General features: G+C 44.1%; 1 protein-coding gene across 1 annotated transcript in view; it reads left to right on the top strand.

The window, feature by feature from the left end:
- The window catches only part of CCDC180 (coiled-coil domain containing 180), a 111,388-nt gene extending 98,141 nt beyond the window's left edge, over positions 1-13,247 (top strand). The window contains exons 33-37 of the mRNA XM_040324450.1: positions 2,778-2,915; positions 5,106-5,217; positions 6,467-6,572; positions 11,437-11,581; positions 12,923-13,247. Coding sequence (XP_040180384.1) covers positions 2,778-2,915; positions 5,106-5,217; positions 6,467-6,572; positions 11,437-11,581; positions 12,923-13,054 — 633 coding nt within the window. The 3' untranslated portion in view covers positions 13,055-13,247. The remainder of the gene's footprint in view (positions 1-2,777; positions 2,916-5,105; positions 5,218-6,466; positions 6,573-11,436; positions 11,582-12,922) is intronic.
- The last annotated feature ends 2,298 nt before the right edge of the window (positions 13,248-15,545 follow it).

Below are 15,545 nucleotides of genomic sequence, written 5' to 3'. Positions count from 1 at the left end.
AGAAAAAAAAAAAAGCAAAAAGGCTACAAAAATTTAGGATTTTTTTTTTTTTGTATACTTACCAGAAGTGACTGTTACTAGGCAGATCTCCTAATCTGCCACTTCCTTGTCCGCTGTAGTCTTCTTTCTTCTCCTCCTAGCACTGCCTCCTTGGAAATGGGGAACGGTGTCTTCTGCGACCTTGTGTGTGTCCAAGGAGACATCCGCCCATTCACATGCGCAGTAGGGAATCGTGCAGTGAAGCCGCAACTCTTCACTTCCTGATTCCCTCACCGAGGATGGCAACGGGGCAGCCAAAACCCGAGCGATTGCTCGGTTTCGGCTGCCGACATCGTGAGCACCCTGGACAGGTAAGTTTCCTTATTAAAAGTCAGCAGCTACAGTGTTTGTATTCAAGTTGGAACAGGTGAATTCTTTAAGTGTAACTCCAGCCAAAAGATTATTTTTAAGTTATTATTTTTAAGTTTTGTGTGCAGTGAGTAGCAAGTTGCCCGCCTGGTGGTTTCCCACACCAGCGTGACGTCACGCTGCAACGTTCTTAAGTATGTAGGTCGTATGTAAGTTGGATGTTTGTTACTTGGGGACTGCCTGCATATCATATGTATACAGAATTGTAGATTCTCGTCCAGTGTGACCTGGGCAGTTTACACCCTTTTTGAGTATTTGGAAGTTATAACTTCTAGTGGGGACATTATTGGGCCAAATCCACAAAAGAGATACGCAGGCGGAACTGCTGTTCAGCCTGCGTATCTCTGTGCCTAACTTTGGAAACGATCCTCAAAAGGATTTTTCCAAAGTTAGGCAGAAGATCTGACATCTGTAAGACACTTACACTGTCAGATCTTAAGATGCAGTACCGCATCCGCCGCTGGGGGCATTTCGAGTCGAAATGCCGCCTAGCGTATGCAAATGAGTACTTAAGCAGATCCACAAAGCTTTTAAGCTTTGTGTTTTCTGCGTAAGTTACGATTTGCACGCGTAAAATTAGGGCTGGTTTTACAATGTGTAAAGTTAGTACACCATGTAAAACCAGACCTTTTTTTTTCGATCGCCGCGATTTTTTTTTAAATTTGAATTTTTTTTCCCGGCGCGTACATTTTTTTTCCCCCGTCGCAACTTTATTGTCCCGTCGCAATCCACAAAGCCCGGCGTAAATTACGTTCGCGCGCTGCACGTCGGGAAAAATTACGTCACACGCATGCGCAGTACGTCCGGCGCGGGAGCGCGCCTAATTTAAATGGGAATCTCCCATTTAAACTAGGAACGCCTTACGATGGACGGAGTTAAGTTGCGATGCCGCAATTTTCCGGGTAAGTGCTTTGAGGATCGGTACTTAACTTCGGAAAATTGCGGCAGTGTAACTTAACTTTGAAAAGTTGAGTTAGGCTGCATGTCTGTGGATTTGGCCCATTGTTTTCAGTCATCCAGGCAGGCTTTTAGACTTGTATTGTTTAAACATGCATTGGGAGCAGGGCCATCTTTAATATTGTTTGGACCCTAGGCAAACTTTTTCTTGGGCCCCTCCATCCCTCATTCAATTTCACTCTCCACCCCAACATCCCAAAAAAACAACATGCACTTGACTTGTCTCAAACAACTTTAAACATAAAGAACTAGTCCACAGTCACTGATTTGCCCAGGTTCATTGATTGGTTGCTAGAGGTTACTGCAAAACCTAACCACTCACTGATTGGTTGCTAGAGGTTGCTGCGCATCTTTGCCACACATTGATTGGTTGCTAAATGTTACATGACATCATTACTGCTCAATGATTGGTTTCTAGAGGTTACTGCACATCATTACAGCTCACTGGTTGCAAAACATTATTGCACTTTATTACTGCTCACGGATTCCCTGCAACCCACAGTTTACCCATTTACAACCTGATCCAGTCCCACCCCCCCTCCCCCGCTATTGACAGGAGAAGGGTAAGGGAGAAGAATCCACACACACAGCCTGCTCTTTACATCTTTGATCTCTGCGCCTCGGCCCAGAAGGGGGGGGGAGGGCGAACAGGGGCACACAAAGTCACTCTTCCCCAAAGGGACACAGATATCCATTAAAAACAATAACTGTAGCAGGGTGATAAAGGTTTAAAACCTATGTTGTGTCTGCATGAGGGAGATTTCTCCGCTCCTAAGCCCTGTACACACGATCGGTTTGTCTGATGAAAACAGATCGATGAACCGTTTTCATCGGACAAACCGATCGTGTGTGGGCCCCATCGGTTTGTTTTACATCGGTGAAAAAAAATAGAACATGCTTTAAAGTTTTCCTATGGATAAAAAAACGATAGAAAAAAAACGATCGTCTGTGTAGAAGTCCATCGATCAAAAATCCACACATGCTCAGAATCAAGTCGATGCATGCTCGGAAGCATTGAACTTCATTTTTTTCAGCACGTCGTAGTGTTTTACATCACCGCGTTAGACACGTCGGATTTTTGACTGATGGTGTGTAGGCAAGACTGACGAAAAAATCCATCGGATTAGATTCCATCAGTTATCCGATCTTGTGTACAGGGCTTTACTGTCCCAATATTGATCAGAACAGGAAGTAAAGGGAAATCTCTTCAGCCTGGACACCTATCAGAAAAATGTACTTGCCAGGAACATGGGCATCAGTGACAAACATCTAAAGGGGGCTCTAACACTTCCTCACTCTGTCCATAACTAGGACAAAGGTTTTGGCTGCATGTGAGGTATAAGGATAATATGATGTTAGAATGGAACCTGAGCTGCAGCCAAAATGTGAACATTCCTCTGCCTATTTTCCAGGAAGAAATGAAGAATCTGCTAAGGCCAAGCCTGGGACACCCAGAAAACTGCAAAACTCTGGAGGACATCTACGAGGAGGAGGAGAGGAGACAACAGGAGGAGGCAGAGGGAATAAAGCGCAATGCTAAACAGCTACAGGTGAGACAATGTACTGACTCTTTTCTCTTAAATGTAGGACACACTTAGAGAAGTACTTTACTTAAAGTGGATCTATACTCACCTTGAGTCCAGCGATGCGACATCCCAGAGCTCCCTGCCAGCCACTAACATCTTTGGGCGGCTGGCTTCCCAGGTATCAATCGCCAGCCACTTTCATTGACCGTGCTGATATGACATCATGCGTGGGAGTTCAGTCAGCTCAGCATTGCCAAATTTTTACAATGCGCATGCACAGCTCACAGTACAGGGGTGGACACGCAGGTAAGTAGCATTAATGCATAAGAGACATAGGGTGTCTCTTCTGCATTCTGAATCCTACCTGTTCGTCCATTTTTGTTTTATGCCATAAAGTTCCATTTTATAGCCAAATTTCAGGCAGATGTAAAAGACACAATGCAATCCAGTTAATTATGACTTAATCAGACTGGGAATCGAAGGGACAGCCCTGTGCACCAGTCAGAGCTCTGCTAAATTGCCCAGTGCTGGTCATCTAATGCCTTTACACAAGATTGGTTTTCCCGGCGGTAAAAAGTCCACCGGGAAACCGAGGGGAAAACCGAAAACCTGCTCAGTAGCTTTTTCCATCAGAGCTCAGCTGAAGAGGTCTTTGTTGCCTCGAAACGCGTCAGCCGGCAGTGACACACACCTCCTTCCCCCCTATCCGGGAGTGTGGCTCGAGGGGTATTCATCACATCGTTGTTGACAAGCCTTTTATACCATTTCTCTTGTGAGTAGTTTTTAGTATCTTACCTATTTAATAAATTGTCAACGGTAACACACTAGGCTGGTGCGCCTTTCCTTTTCTTCTTTTTGTTCTCTGCTAGGATGCTCCCGGTCCCTGAAGGGCACTAAGGCCACTGTTACCAGTTTTGACATTTGTGGAAATTTCCATGCAGAACATTGACTAACTATTGGACAATCCACCCGTGTGCAGGAGTTTGTGTTTTTTGTCTATCAGTGGCTTTTTCCCCCTACACACGGCCAGGTTTCCCGACAGGAAAACTGCCATGAGAGCTTTGGTCGGGAAACCCGGCCGTGTGTATGCTCCATCGCAAGTTTTCCCCATAGGGAAACTGCCGGGTTAAAAACCGAAAGGAATCCCGGTGGGAAAAAAATAAAACATGTTACATGATTCCTGGCAGTTTTCCTGTCGGGAAAACTGCCATAGAGCATACACGCGGCCGGGGTTCCCAGCCAAAAGGTCTCATTGCAGTTTTCCTGCCAGGAAAACCGGTCGTGTGTACGAGGCATTACAGTGGAAAAGTCCTGAATGCAGAAAAGAGCAGAGTGCTGGCCTCATCAGTGTGCTGCTCTTTCTTCATTGTCCATTCACAAGATGGACTGGGTCCTGGATCAGACACTGGGGGGGATTTACTAAAGCTGGTGCACACAGAATCTGGTGCAGTTGTGCATGGCAGCCAATTAGCTTCTAAGTTCAGCTTGTTCAATTAAGCTTTGACAATAAAACCTGGAAGCTGATTGGTTTCTATGCAGTGCGGCACCAGATTCTGAGTGCTCCAGTTTTAGTAAACCTCCCTATTTCTCAACGGCAGCATAGTTGGCAGAAAACTCTCAGAGCCGGTTCACACTGGGGCGACACGTCAGGTGGCTCAGCCATTCAATGCAATGGAACCGTTCTAATAGGAGCGGCGCAAGTCGCTCCGACTTAGAAAAAGGTTCCTGTACGACTTCGGGGGCGGCTCGGGGCCACCTGCATTGACTTCTATACAGAAGTCGTTTTGCAAATCGCCTTTGAAGTCGTCCTCAGGACGACTTGCAGAGTCGCCCCCGAAGTCGTGCCGCTGCAGTGTGAACCGACTCTCAAGGAAGTCCAGCACCTGGCTGCGCTGCCTCGCTGGGGTGTCAAGACGTAGCAGAAAACTGGTTGCATTTTGTTTCTCCCAGGCAGTCAAAAAAATATCACAAATAGCCTTGACATGCTGGAGTTAAAGTGATACTAAATGATGTCCTTATTCTCCAAAAATAAATGGTATCCATCCATTACCTAATGGCCATGTAGTGTATTTTTATATTTTTTAGGCCTATTATATTCTTCCCCATTTCCGAAAAATTGGAAAAATGCCTGTTATGTATGATTAAAGACTGCAGGAACTATATACAAATGGCAATATATAAATGAAATAATTCTTAGTATCTTCTTGTTTTCAGGACTGTGCTTTGCAGAGCATGCAGCGTTTTGTCACTTCCTTGGCTTCACTTGCAGAGAGCATCCTACTGGAGCTGGATGAGGTGCTTACTGTGGACGATGTCCTACCAGCCCGTGAGTGACAATGATACATACCGGACAGAAGTGAGAGGCATAGCGGGAAGGAGCTTTTGGAATTCTTGCAGGGGCAGTGAATGGGACCTTAGTTCCAGAATTACATTTCTCCTTCTATGCCCACAGTATATGGGCATGCTCCTGGGAACCAAGACAGCACCATTGTTTTGTTGGTAAATAAATCAATGTATGTATTTGAAGTGGGACAGAGAGGGGTAGGGGAATAGAAGGAGTTCTGATTTTGGTGCAGGAAATGCAATGTGTTTTCAGCAAAAACAGGGAGGTAAGGAGCTCACTAGATTTTTCTGCACAGCTTTTTTAAAGGAATAAAACATGTGCAAATGTGCAGATTTTGCAGGAGCATACTGAATATTTTTTTCTTTGCCCTGACATACACTTTAAAGTGCAAGTTCATCTTTTAAAGTGGTTGTAACCCCTTACAGACCACTTTTACCTACAGGTAAGCCTAGATTAAGGATTACCTGTAGGTACAAGAAATATCTCCTAAACCTACACAGTTTAGGAGATATTTGTAGAAAATCTGGCACTGATGTCTACGGCGCATGCGCGCCGAAGACAACGGCGCAGGCGCACTGAGTGTGCCTTTAGTGAAGGCAATCGTGCCATCACTGGCGGCTCCCATACGCGGCAGTGACATCATTGCGGCTCCGGCCAGTCACAGCGCCAGAGCCGCGATACCCGAAAGTCACTCTGGGAGAGATGGCGGCAACGAAGGAGGCGAACGAGGGTGCAGGGTGTATTTTTTTTTTTTTTCAGGCGGCTTTACTTCCTCTTTGCTGTATTTACTTCTGCGGGTATTGAGATGCCAGTTTCCATGCAGCTGATGTGGCGGTCCAGAGATTTGATATCGCTACTCTTCTGCCTCTTCTTTTAGCAGAGCTTCCAGGATGGATCAGAGCATTTCTGATTGGTCAGTTCTGGCACAGAACATTGCTCTGATCTGTCCCAGGATCCAGTAAAAAGAAGGGGAAATCCCCAGACTGCTAAACTGGCTGTGTGGGTACTAACAGCTCATCACCCATGGAGGTAAGTATAGCAGGGACCAGGGGTGGGGAGCCTGTAGGACCCAGGGTGTTTTGGGTGTTCTAATAAGTTCACTTTTTCATTTTTTCTGAAAAGATGAACTAACTCTTTAATATCCAGTTTAGGTACACTGCAATGTACACTAGATGCTGCCATAACCCATACCTAAAAATTTTGACCATCAAAACTAGCTTTGCACTTGCAGAAATGGAAATCCCAAAGGAGAAGCTGCTGACACTGATTAGACGCAAGAAAGCTGGCCTGCCCCTGGAAGATACAGAGTACCAGCCACTGATAGAGCGTGGGAGCAGGTAAGGCATTCAGTGACTACAGTACTTACCACTGTAACAAGGTTTAGACATACAAAATGTAGTAGTTTATGTTACAGTGAGATATACTTTAGTCAGGCATGAGAAATGAACCTCAGTCTAGTAAGTATAATGGACCAATGGACACTATCCTATTCTCCCACTCCTGGACCTTTCTGCTTCCTTTGATACGGTTGACCACCCCCTCCTCCACAAAAAACACCACACCTTTCGTCTTCATGAATCTACTCTTCGCTGGTTCTCTTCCTACTTATTTAACCGCACCTTTAGCATTACTTACAATTCTACTTCTTCCTTTCTATGTTGGGATCCTCCAAGGTTCTGTTCTTGGACCTCTCCCTCTTCCCATGGCTTACAATACCATCTGTACACTGGCGACACCCAAATTTATTTCTCTACCCCTCAGCTCACTCCCTCCATCCCCCTCTGTCTCCTCACGTATTACTAATTTACTAACAGATATATCAGTCTGGATGTCGCACCACTTCCTCAAACTCAATCTATCCAAAACCAAACTTAGAATTTTTCCTCCCCCTAGTGCCCCCTCCTTTGATCTCTCTGTCAAAATTGATGGCACAACTATAATCCCATCTCTGCATTCCCCACATCAAACCAAATCTTGCCCCCTCAACATCTGCAACATCTCCAAAATAAGCCCCTTTCTAACCAATGACACAACAAAGCTCTTAAAGGAGAAGTCCAGCCTGAGCTTTTTAGGCTGGGCTTCTCCTCTGGGTCACAGGAGTTCAATACGTTTTGCACTTCTGCGACTCGTTTTCAGCAGAGAACGGTCTGAAGACCGCTCTTCGCTGACGTCACTGCCATCAGTCAAGGCAGCGCGTCATCCTGACTTCCTAAGTCTGGATCCGCCAGCTGTCTTGATTGATGGCAGTCTCAGCGTCTCAGTGAGCCGCTCCCTGCCTCTTCACAGCTCAGCACTCCAATGAGTGCAGAGAGGAGAGCTGCTGACTGACAGTCAGCAGCTCTCCTCTCGGGGGTATTTGTGGGAACCGAGCCATCTGCGGTGTTTGGTGGCTCGGTTCGCAGTGCAAAGACGCCGGGGGACAGATGCAGCATCGGTCTGATGCTGTATCCACCCTAGGTAAGTATGAATAAAACAATTTAAAAACATACTTCTCTTTTAATTCACTCCCTGGTCATCTTTTGCCTCGACTACTACAACTTGCTTCTCACTGGCTTACCTCTACATAGTCTATCCCCTCTTCAATCCATCATGAATGCTGCTGCCAGACTCATCCACCTTACTAACTGTTCAGTATCTGCTGCACCTCTCTGTCAATCCATCCACTGGCTTCCGCTCACCCAACAAATTGAATTCAAAATACTGACAACTACTTACAAAGCCATCCACAACTTAGCCCCCAGCTACATTACTTTCCTATTCTCAAAAAAAACAACCTAATCGTTCTCTTCTTTCCTCTCAAGACCTTCTTCTCTCTAGCTCCATCGTATCCTCCTCCCATGCTCGCCTCCAGGACTTTTTCAGAGCCTCTCCAATCCTATGGAACTCATTACCCCAATCTGTCCGATTATGTCCTACTCTATTAGCTTTTAGACGATCCCTGAAAACCCTACTCTTCAGAGAAGTCTATCCTACCCACACCTAACAACTGTATGTCTATTTTCTCCATCAGTTCATCCCCCAGTTATTACCTTTTGTTTCACTTGATTGTAAGCCCTAATAAAACAGGGCCCTCCGATCCCTCCTGTATGAATTGTAACTGTACTGTCTGCCCTCATGTTGTAAAGTGCTGCACAAACTGTTGGCGCCATATAAATCCTGTATAATAATAATAACTAGAAAAGATACAATTTCTGGGGAAATTGTGCGGCGTGGTCTTGCCTCCACCAATACTCCTGACTGGAGACGGTGCCCCTGGAGATGTAAATGTGATCCAACAGTGTGTCGAGCCAGTTCGGTCCATTGCCCCATCAAAAACTGCTCCATTAAAAACTACCCCATCAAAACTGCACCATCCTATTTGCCCCATCAAAAACTGGTTGCTATGGAGGGTTGCTATGGAGGGTTGCTATGGACTGGTTGCTATGGACTGGTTGCTATGGAGTGGTTGCTATGGAGTGGTTGCTATGGAGTGGTTGCTACGGAGTGGTTGCTACGGAGTGGTTGCTATGGACTGGTTGCTATGGACTGGTTGCTAGAGACTGGTTGCTATGGACGGTTGCTATGGTCGGGTTCCTATGGACGGTTGCTATGGACTGGTTGCTATGGACGGTTGCTATGGACCTGTTGCTATGGACCTGTTGCTATGGACCGGTTGCTATGGATGGGTTGCTATGGACTGGTTGCTATGGACTGGTTGCTATGGACCGGTTGCTATGGACTGATGGCTATGGACGGGTTGCTATGGACTGGTTGCTATGGACAGTTGCTATGGACTGGTTGCTATGGACTGGTTGCTATGGACGGTTGCTCTGGATTGATTGCTATGGACTGGTTGCTATGGACTGGTTGCTATGGACTGGTTGGTATTGACGGTTGCTCTGGATTGGTTGCTATGGACTGGTTGCTATAGACGGTTGCTATGGAGTGGTTGCTATGGAGTGGTTGCTATGGAGTGGTTGCTATGGACTGGTTGCTATAGACGGTTGCTATGGAATGGTTGCTATGGAATGGTTGCTATGGACAGTTGCTATGGAGTGGTTGCTATGGAGTGGTTGCTAGAGACTGGTTGCTATGGACTGGTTGCTATGGTCTGGTTGCTATGGACGGGTTCCTATGGACTGGTTGCTATGGATGGTTGCTATGGACCGGTTGCTATGGACCGGTTGCTATGGATTGGTTGCTATGGATTGGTTGCTATGGACTGGTTGCTATGGACTGGTTGCTATGGACGGTTGCTATGGACCGGTTGCTATGGACTGGTTGCTATGGACCGGTTGCTATGGACTGGTTGCTATGGACTGGTTGCTATGAACTGGTTGCTATGGACTGGTTGCTATGGATTGATTGCTATGGACTGGTTGCTATGGACTGGTTGCTATGGACTGGTTGGTATTGACGGTTGCTCTGGATTGGTTGCTATGGACTGGTTGCTATAGACGGTTGCTATGGACTGGTTGCTATGGACTGGTTGCTATGGACTGGTTGCTATGGAGGGTTGCTATGGTCTGGTTGCTATGGACTGGTTTCTATGGACTGGTTGCTATGTATGGTTGCTATATGCAGAGCATGCAGAAGTTACGCAGAGCCAAAAAAAACTGAGCCATATCACCTCACAGTGTGTGGGAGGAGCTATAGAAAGCCCTCACAGATGTGTGTATGAAGGATTTTACCTCAGCGTCTCCTAGGAAACCAATGTAAACATATGCAAACACACTCGAGTCTCAAACTGGCGGCCCTCCAGCTGTTGCAAAACTACAAGTCCAATGAGGCATTGCAAGAATGACAGTTACCAGCATGACTCCCACAGGCAGAGGCATGATGGGACTTGTAGTTTTACAACAGCTGGAGGGCCACCAGTTTGAGACCCTTGCAAGCAGAGGAAAGTTCCCTCAGCCTTGTGTGGGAGGAGCCAACTCACCTCACAGCTGTTTGTGAGGTGTTATTAAACTCCTTAGCGTCTCCTAGGAAACCAATTGTTTGGTTTGCAGGCTCTCTGTAAACACAGCAGAAATTGAGGATTTTTTTTTTAATACTTGTCCTTCAAATTAAGGTATTTACCTCACAGAAAACACCTCACAGCTACCTCACAACTGTGTGTATGAAGGTATTTACCTCACAGAAAACACCTCACAACTGCCTCACAACTGTGTGGGAGGAGCTATAGAATCCCCTTACAGCTGTGCGTGAGGAGTTTTTATTACCTCAGCGTCTCCTAGGAAACCAATGTAAACATAAGCATGCAGCCTCTAAGCAGAGACTCAGATCCTGGATTTTTCTTAAATACTTGTCCTATTCAAATGGTTGTATTTTAAAAACTATGAATCGTACAGCGAATATCTTTATATTTTACAAATCACAAGACCCAGACCTACATTTTGATGTATAGTATGTCTCTGAAATAATAAAATTGAAGGCACAGTCGCAGTTTACAAATTCCAAAGATGATTTTAGTTTTCTAAACTTTGACCTCCATTGACTTCCATTGAAATAATGGATGGCGTAGGTTGCAAACAAATTATCATATTGTGAAAACGGTTTGATCAATCACTTAGCCGTGAACACGTGTGGAGGCAGCAGGGATAGCTGAACGTTTTGATATAAGATTTGTGTAGGTCGGCTTAAAAATGAGGGTGTGGTCGCAGTTTGCAAATCATGTAATGATTTTTCATTTTTAGAAATCCCACACTCTACCGCTCCCCATTCATTCCTATGGGAAAATTTTGCCGCAAAAATTACAATATTTCGCGAATGATTCGGCGAAATTTTCCACACAGTAATAGCCCACCGATCGGGAACAATCCGCACGATTCGATATATTACTCGTCTATGTAGTGTAAAAACTGTGGGAGGAGTTAGGGGGGCAAATTTGGCTATAAGAATAATAATAATATATATGTGAGATAACAATAAGTGCTCTTGCTATGCAAGACCACTTAATAACAATAATATATTGTTTTAGGATTGTAGATGGTACCTGTAGAATCTGTAAATCTAGAAAAGGTCCATTGTAGCTGCTTTAATCTGTTTTGCTATACTGTTCTTGCTAACTGTTGTGACATAGAACAGCCATCTTTCTCTCATAGAACAGAAATGGATTTCTGTATTAAAGTTCTGTCTTCTTATATAGAAATGACATATCATGACATTCTTGGCTGATAAAATAAACTGTATTCTTTATACTGTATGGCTTCTGTTTCTTAGGGTCTGGCCAGGAATTAGCCTCAAGAATTCTGTAGACATGAAGCTCGGCAGCATAACCGATGTCATGTCCACTGCATCTGTGACCACCGCCAAGACTACACTGAGCCATGTGTCCACAGTTGAAACCAGAGACTCATCGTACCTGGTTGGTTTATTATTTATGTTGAAAATAACATTTCTATAACTCTTGAAAAGAGCGGGGAAGCCTATAGGTGTGATATGACCAGTTGTCATTCAACACCTCAAAACATCATTGCAGGTTATACCAAGTTTTTCTATAAAAGCAACTTATTAGAACACCCAAAACTCTGCTAGGGGAGCTTATTCTGTTAAATGTTACTTTAGGCTGGGTTCACATATGTGCTTTCTTCTTGCCACTCTTCCATAAAGGGCAGATTTGTGGAATGTCTAAAGCCTCGTACACACGACCGAGGAACTCGACGGGCGAAACACATCGTTTTCCTCGTCGAGTTCCTTGTTAGGCTGTCGAGCAACTCAACAAGGCAAGTTTCTCCATTCCCGTCGAGGAAATAGAGAACTTGCTCTTTTTGGCTCGTCGAGTTTCTCGACAGTTTCCTCAACGAAAATATCGCCCAGCAAGTTTCTTGCTGGTTTTTGCCGAGAAACACTGTCGTGTGTACGAGGCCTTATAGTTGTCCTGTGGACAGATTCTCCCATCTGTGGTGTGGATCTCTGCGGCTCCTCCAGAGTCACCATGGGCCTCTTGGCTGATTAATACCGTCCTTGCCAGGCCTGTCAGTTTAGGTGGACGGCTTTGTCTTGTTAGGTTTGAAATTGTCGGCATACTCTTTCAATTTTTGGATTATAGATTGAACAGTGCTCCGTGAAATGTTCAAAGCTTGGGATATTATTTTATAACCTAACCATGCTTTAAACTTCTCAACAACTTTATCCCTGACCTGTCTGGTGTGTTCCTTGTTCTTTATGATGCTGTTCACTAAGGTTCTCTGAGGGCTTCACAGAACAGCTGTATATATATATACTGAGATCAAATTACACACAGGTGGACTCTATTTACTAATTAGGTGACTTCTGAAGGCAATTGGTTCCACTCGATTTTAGTTAGGGGTATCGAAGTAAAGGGGGATGAAAACAAATGCACATCACACTTCACTGTATTTATGTGTAAAAAAAATAGAAATACATTTTTAAATTTCATTCCACTTCACAATTATGTGCCACTTTGTGTTGGTCTATCACATAAAATCCCAATAAAATACATTTACGTTTTTGGTTGTAACATGACAAAATGTGGACAATTTCAAGGGGTATGAATACCTTTTCAAGGCACTGTATGTTAACCTGGCCTGACACTAAAATCTTCATAATTACAAAAATTAAGCATTGTGCCTATCATATACGTGTTCCTACCTCCTTTACATTCTGTTTTCAACATGACAATTGCACGCTAAAATGTATCTTGTTTGAAAGGGATTCCTAATAGCATCCTTCTTGTGTTCTACAGAAATTCCTGCAGGATGCAGAGTTGGCATTGGCGAGCATCATAGAGGAGCAGAAGCAACAACATCTGGCGGCTCAGCGCTGGAAGCAGTGGTGGAGTCAGTCCTTACTCAAAATAAAGGAGCTGTATTCATGAAAAAATACTAACTGTTCATTTCTGCAGCCTTCAGTGGACATATAGGACCTTCCATATTAAACGTTTCTTTGCTGTCAGCAATCAGATACTTTTATTAATTTGCATTACAAATAAAAACTGGAACTTGATTTGTCTCTATGAATAACACATTAAAGACGTTTTAAAGTATAAGATGGGTTTATCACAATCCGTATACAGGTGCTCTTAACTATTATTGGTGTAGATTCTGTCTATCAACAGAATGGGTAGATAGGTACTTTAAAATAGGTGTATTGTGGGTTTTGTATGTGTTTTCTCTATCTATTTATCATTGTCTAATACAAGGTGGCCGTGGCTGCCAGAATCTTGCAATGTCTCATAGAAATTGTAGTTCCATAACAGCTGGGGTGTCAATATTAATGAAGAATGAATAATGTCAGCTAGCTATAAGGACTTCTAATTTGAAAATCTTTGTTCATATATTGAGCTAGACTATCCCATAGACCAGGGGTCTCCAAACTTTCTAAACAAAGGGCCAGTTTACTGTCCTTCAGACTTTAGGAGGGCCAGACAGTGGCCATTGGAAGTAGAAAAGGTCCCAGCGTCTGTGAGAAAAAACAAGGCCCCATCTTTGGTGTCAGCGGGGGAGTTGTGCACCATCATTGGTGTTAGAGGAAGGGATTGCACTCCTTCCAAAATGCCATTGGACGGAATTGTGTCCCATCATTGGTGTCATTGGAAGAAATTGTGTCCCATCAATGGTATCACTGGGCCCTATTGTTGTATCGTTGGCCCCATCATTGGACAAAATTTTGCCCCATCATTGGTGTCTTTGGGAGGAATTGTCGGCGGAGACATTTGTGCCCCTTCATTGTTGTCAGTGGGGGGAACGTTGCCCCATTATTTGTATCAGTGGATGAAATAGTACCTCAAGGGCCAGATGAAAGCAAGCAAAGGGCCACAGTTTGGAGACCACTGCCATAGAAGTATAGCCAAGCATTAGCTGAACCAGAACTTTTTCTTTAATTTTATATGTAAGAGGATGCCATTTTTAATGAGATTTCCTTTATGATGCCCAAAGAGCGTCTTTAAGTCTTCTGGTGTCAAAACACAATCCTACATATGGACATCACTTATTTCACCCACAAATGACTGATTGGTATAGGCAATCCCCCACCTAACGAGTCCTGGTCCTGTGCCAAAACCTTAAGGCCCATAGACATGATCAGAACATCGTACAAAAAAATATTTCGAGCGAGCGTATGAAAATCTGATCATTAGTACACAGCTTTCATCCGAAATTATCCGGAGGGCCAAAACAATATTTTTTCTCGTATGGTACCAGATCGTACGATTTTCTGTTAACCAGTACAGCTTTCATCCGAAAATACAATACAAATACACTATATCACTTCCGAGAATTTTTATTCTGTCGTACGAGAATTTTCGTACTTTAGTAACCTATTGTTAATAGGTCAGAGGGCAATACTGTTGACATATCTTAATTGTATCCTCTCCAGCTAGCTCTCCCTGTTTTTCTTTTTCTCCAGCTTCCCCTATTGGCATTAGATGCCTGACCCCCTTTTACTATATGGAGGTTGCCAAATACCGGCTTCCCCCTATGTGAATGGGTAGGGGGTACATAGTGCTCCTACTCATTCACAAAAAAATATGAACAGTAAAAAAAAGCACCCAGATAGTTTTTAATAAGTCTTTTAATAAAAGGAACACCCCAACAAACATGTCCCACGATTTCCAGTGATGTAGATTTACATCAATCATGATGCCTGTCATCCTGTGGGATCCCAGTGATGTCATTGACTATATACATCACCTGGAAGACACTGTCCCTTTGTATATACCGGTACTTGCTGTCATCCACCAAACCTATCATTAGGAGAGAGTTAAACAAAGGGACCAGACGTGTGTTGTTAAACGGCTTTTGCTTATTTTGGCGACTTAGAGGGTAGTATTGGGCATCTTGATTGACACAAAACTACATCGCTGAATGATGTAACTGACAGTAAATGTATATTGTGGGACTTTTTTTTATAATAAAAAGGACTAGTTGAAAACTGTCTCTATGTTTTTTTTGTTTTTGTACAGTTTACATTTTTTGGGAATGAGTTAGGGTATGATGTATCTCTTCCTCATTCACATATGGGGAGAGGGTAGTATCTGGAGCCCCTTTCTTGTTAAAGGGGGCTTCTAGATTCCATTATGCCCCCCACCCACAGACTTCACAACCACCGAGCCAGGATTGAGGGAATATTGATATCATCAATATGGGGATAAGGTGATTTGCCAGAAGACCTCCCTATGTTGAAGACATGTGGCCTGGTATGGTTCAGATGGGGGGGGGAGGGTCATGTTCCACCACTTTACCTGGTCTTCCAGGCTGTATGCGTGGAGTCGATTTTCTTTTGTCATGGCACCCTTTCAGAGTTTGCAAAATCGCAAGGAACCTATTTCTGAACTATATTTATTGGGCTGAAGCTGCAGCTTTGGGATC

This window comes from Rana temporaria, chromosome 9 (assembly GCF_905171775.1).
Source record: "Rana temporaria chromosome 9, aRanTem1.1, whole genome shotgun sequence".
In the NCBI taxonomy this organism is placed as follows: Eukaryota; Metazoa; Chordata; class Amphibia; order Anura; family Ranidae; genus Rana; species Rana temporaria.
Note: the sequence above shows the minus strand (reverse complement) of the source record. Positions and strands in the feature narration are given on the sequence as shown.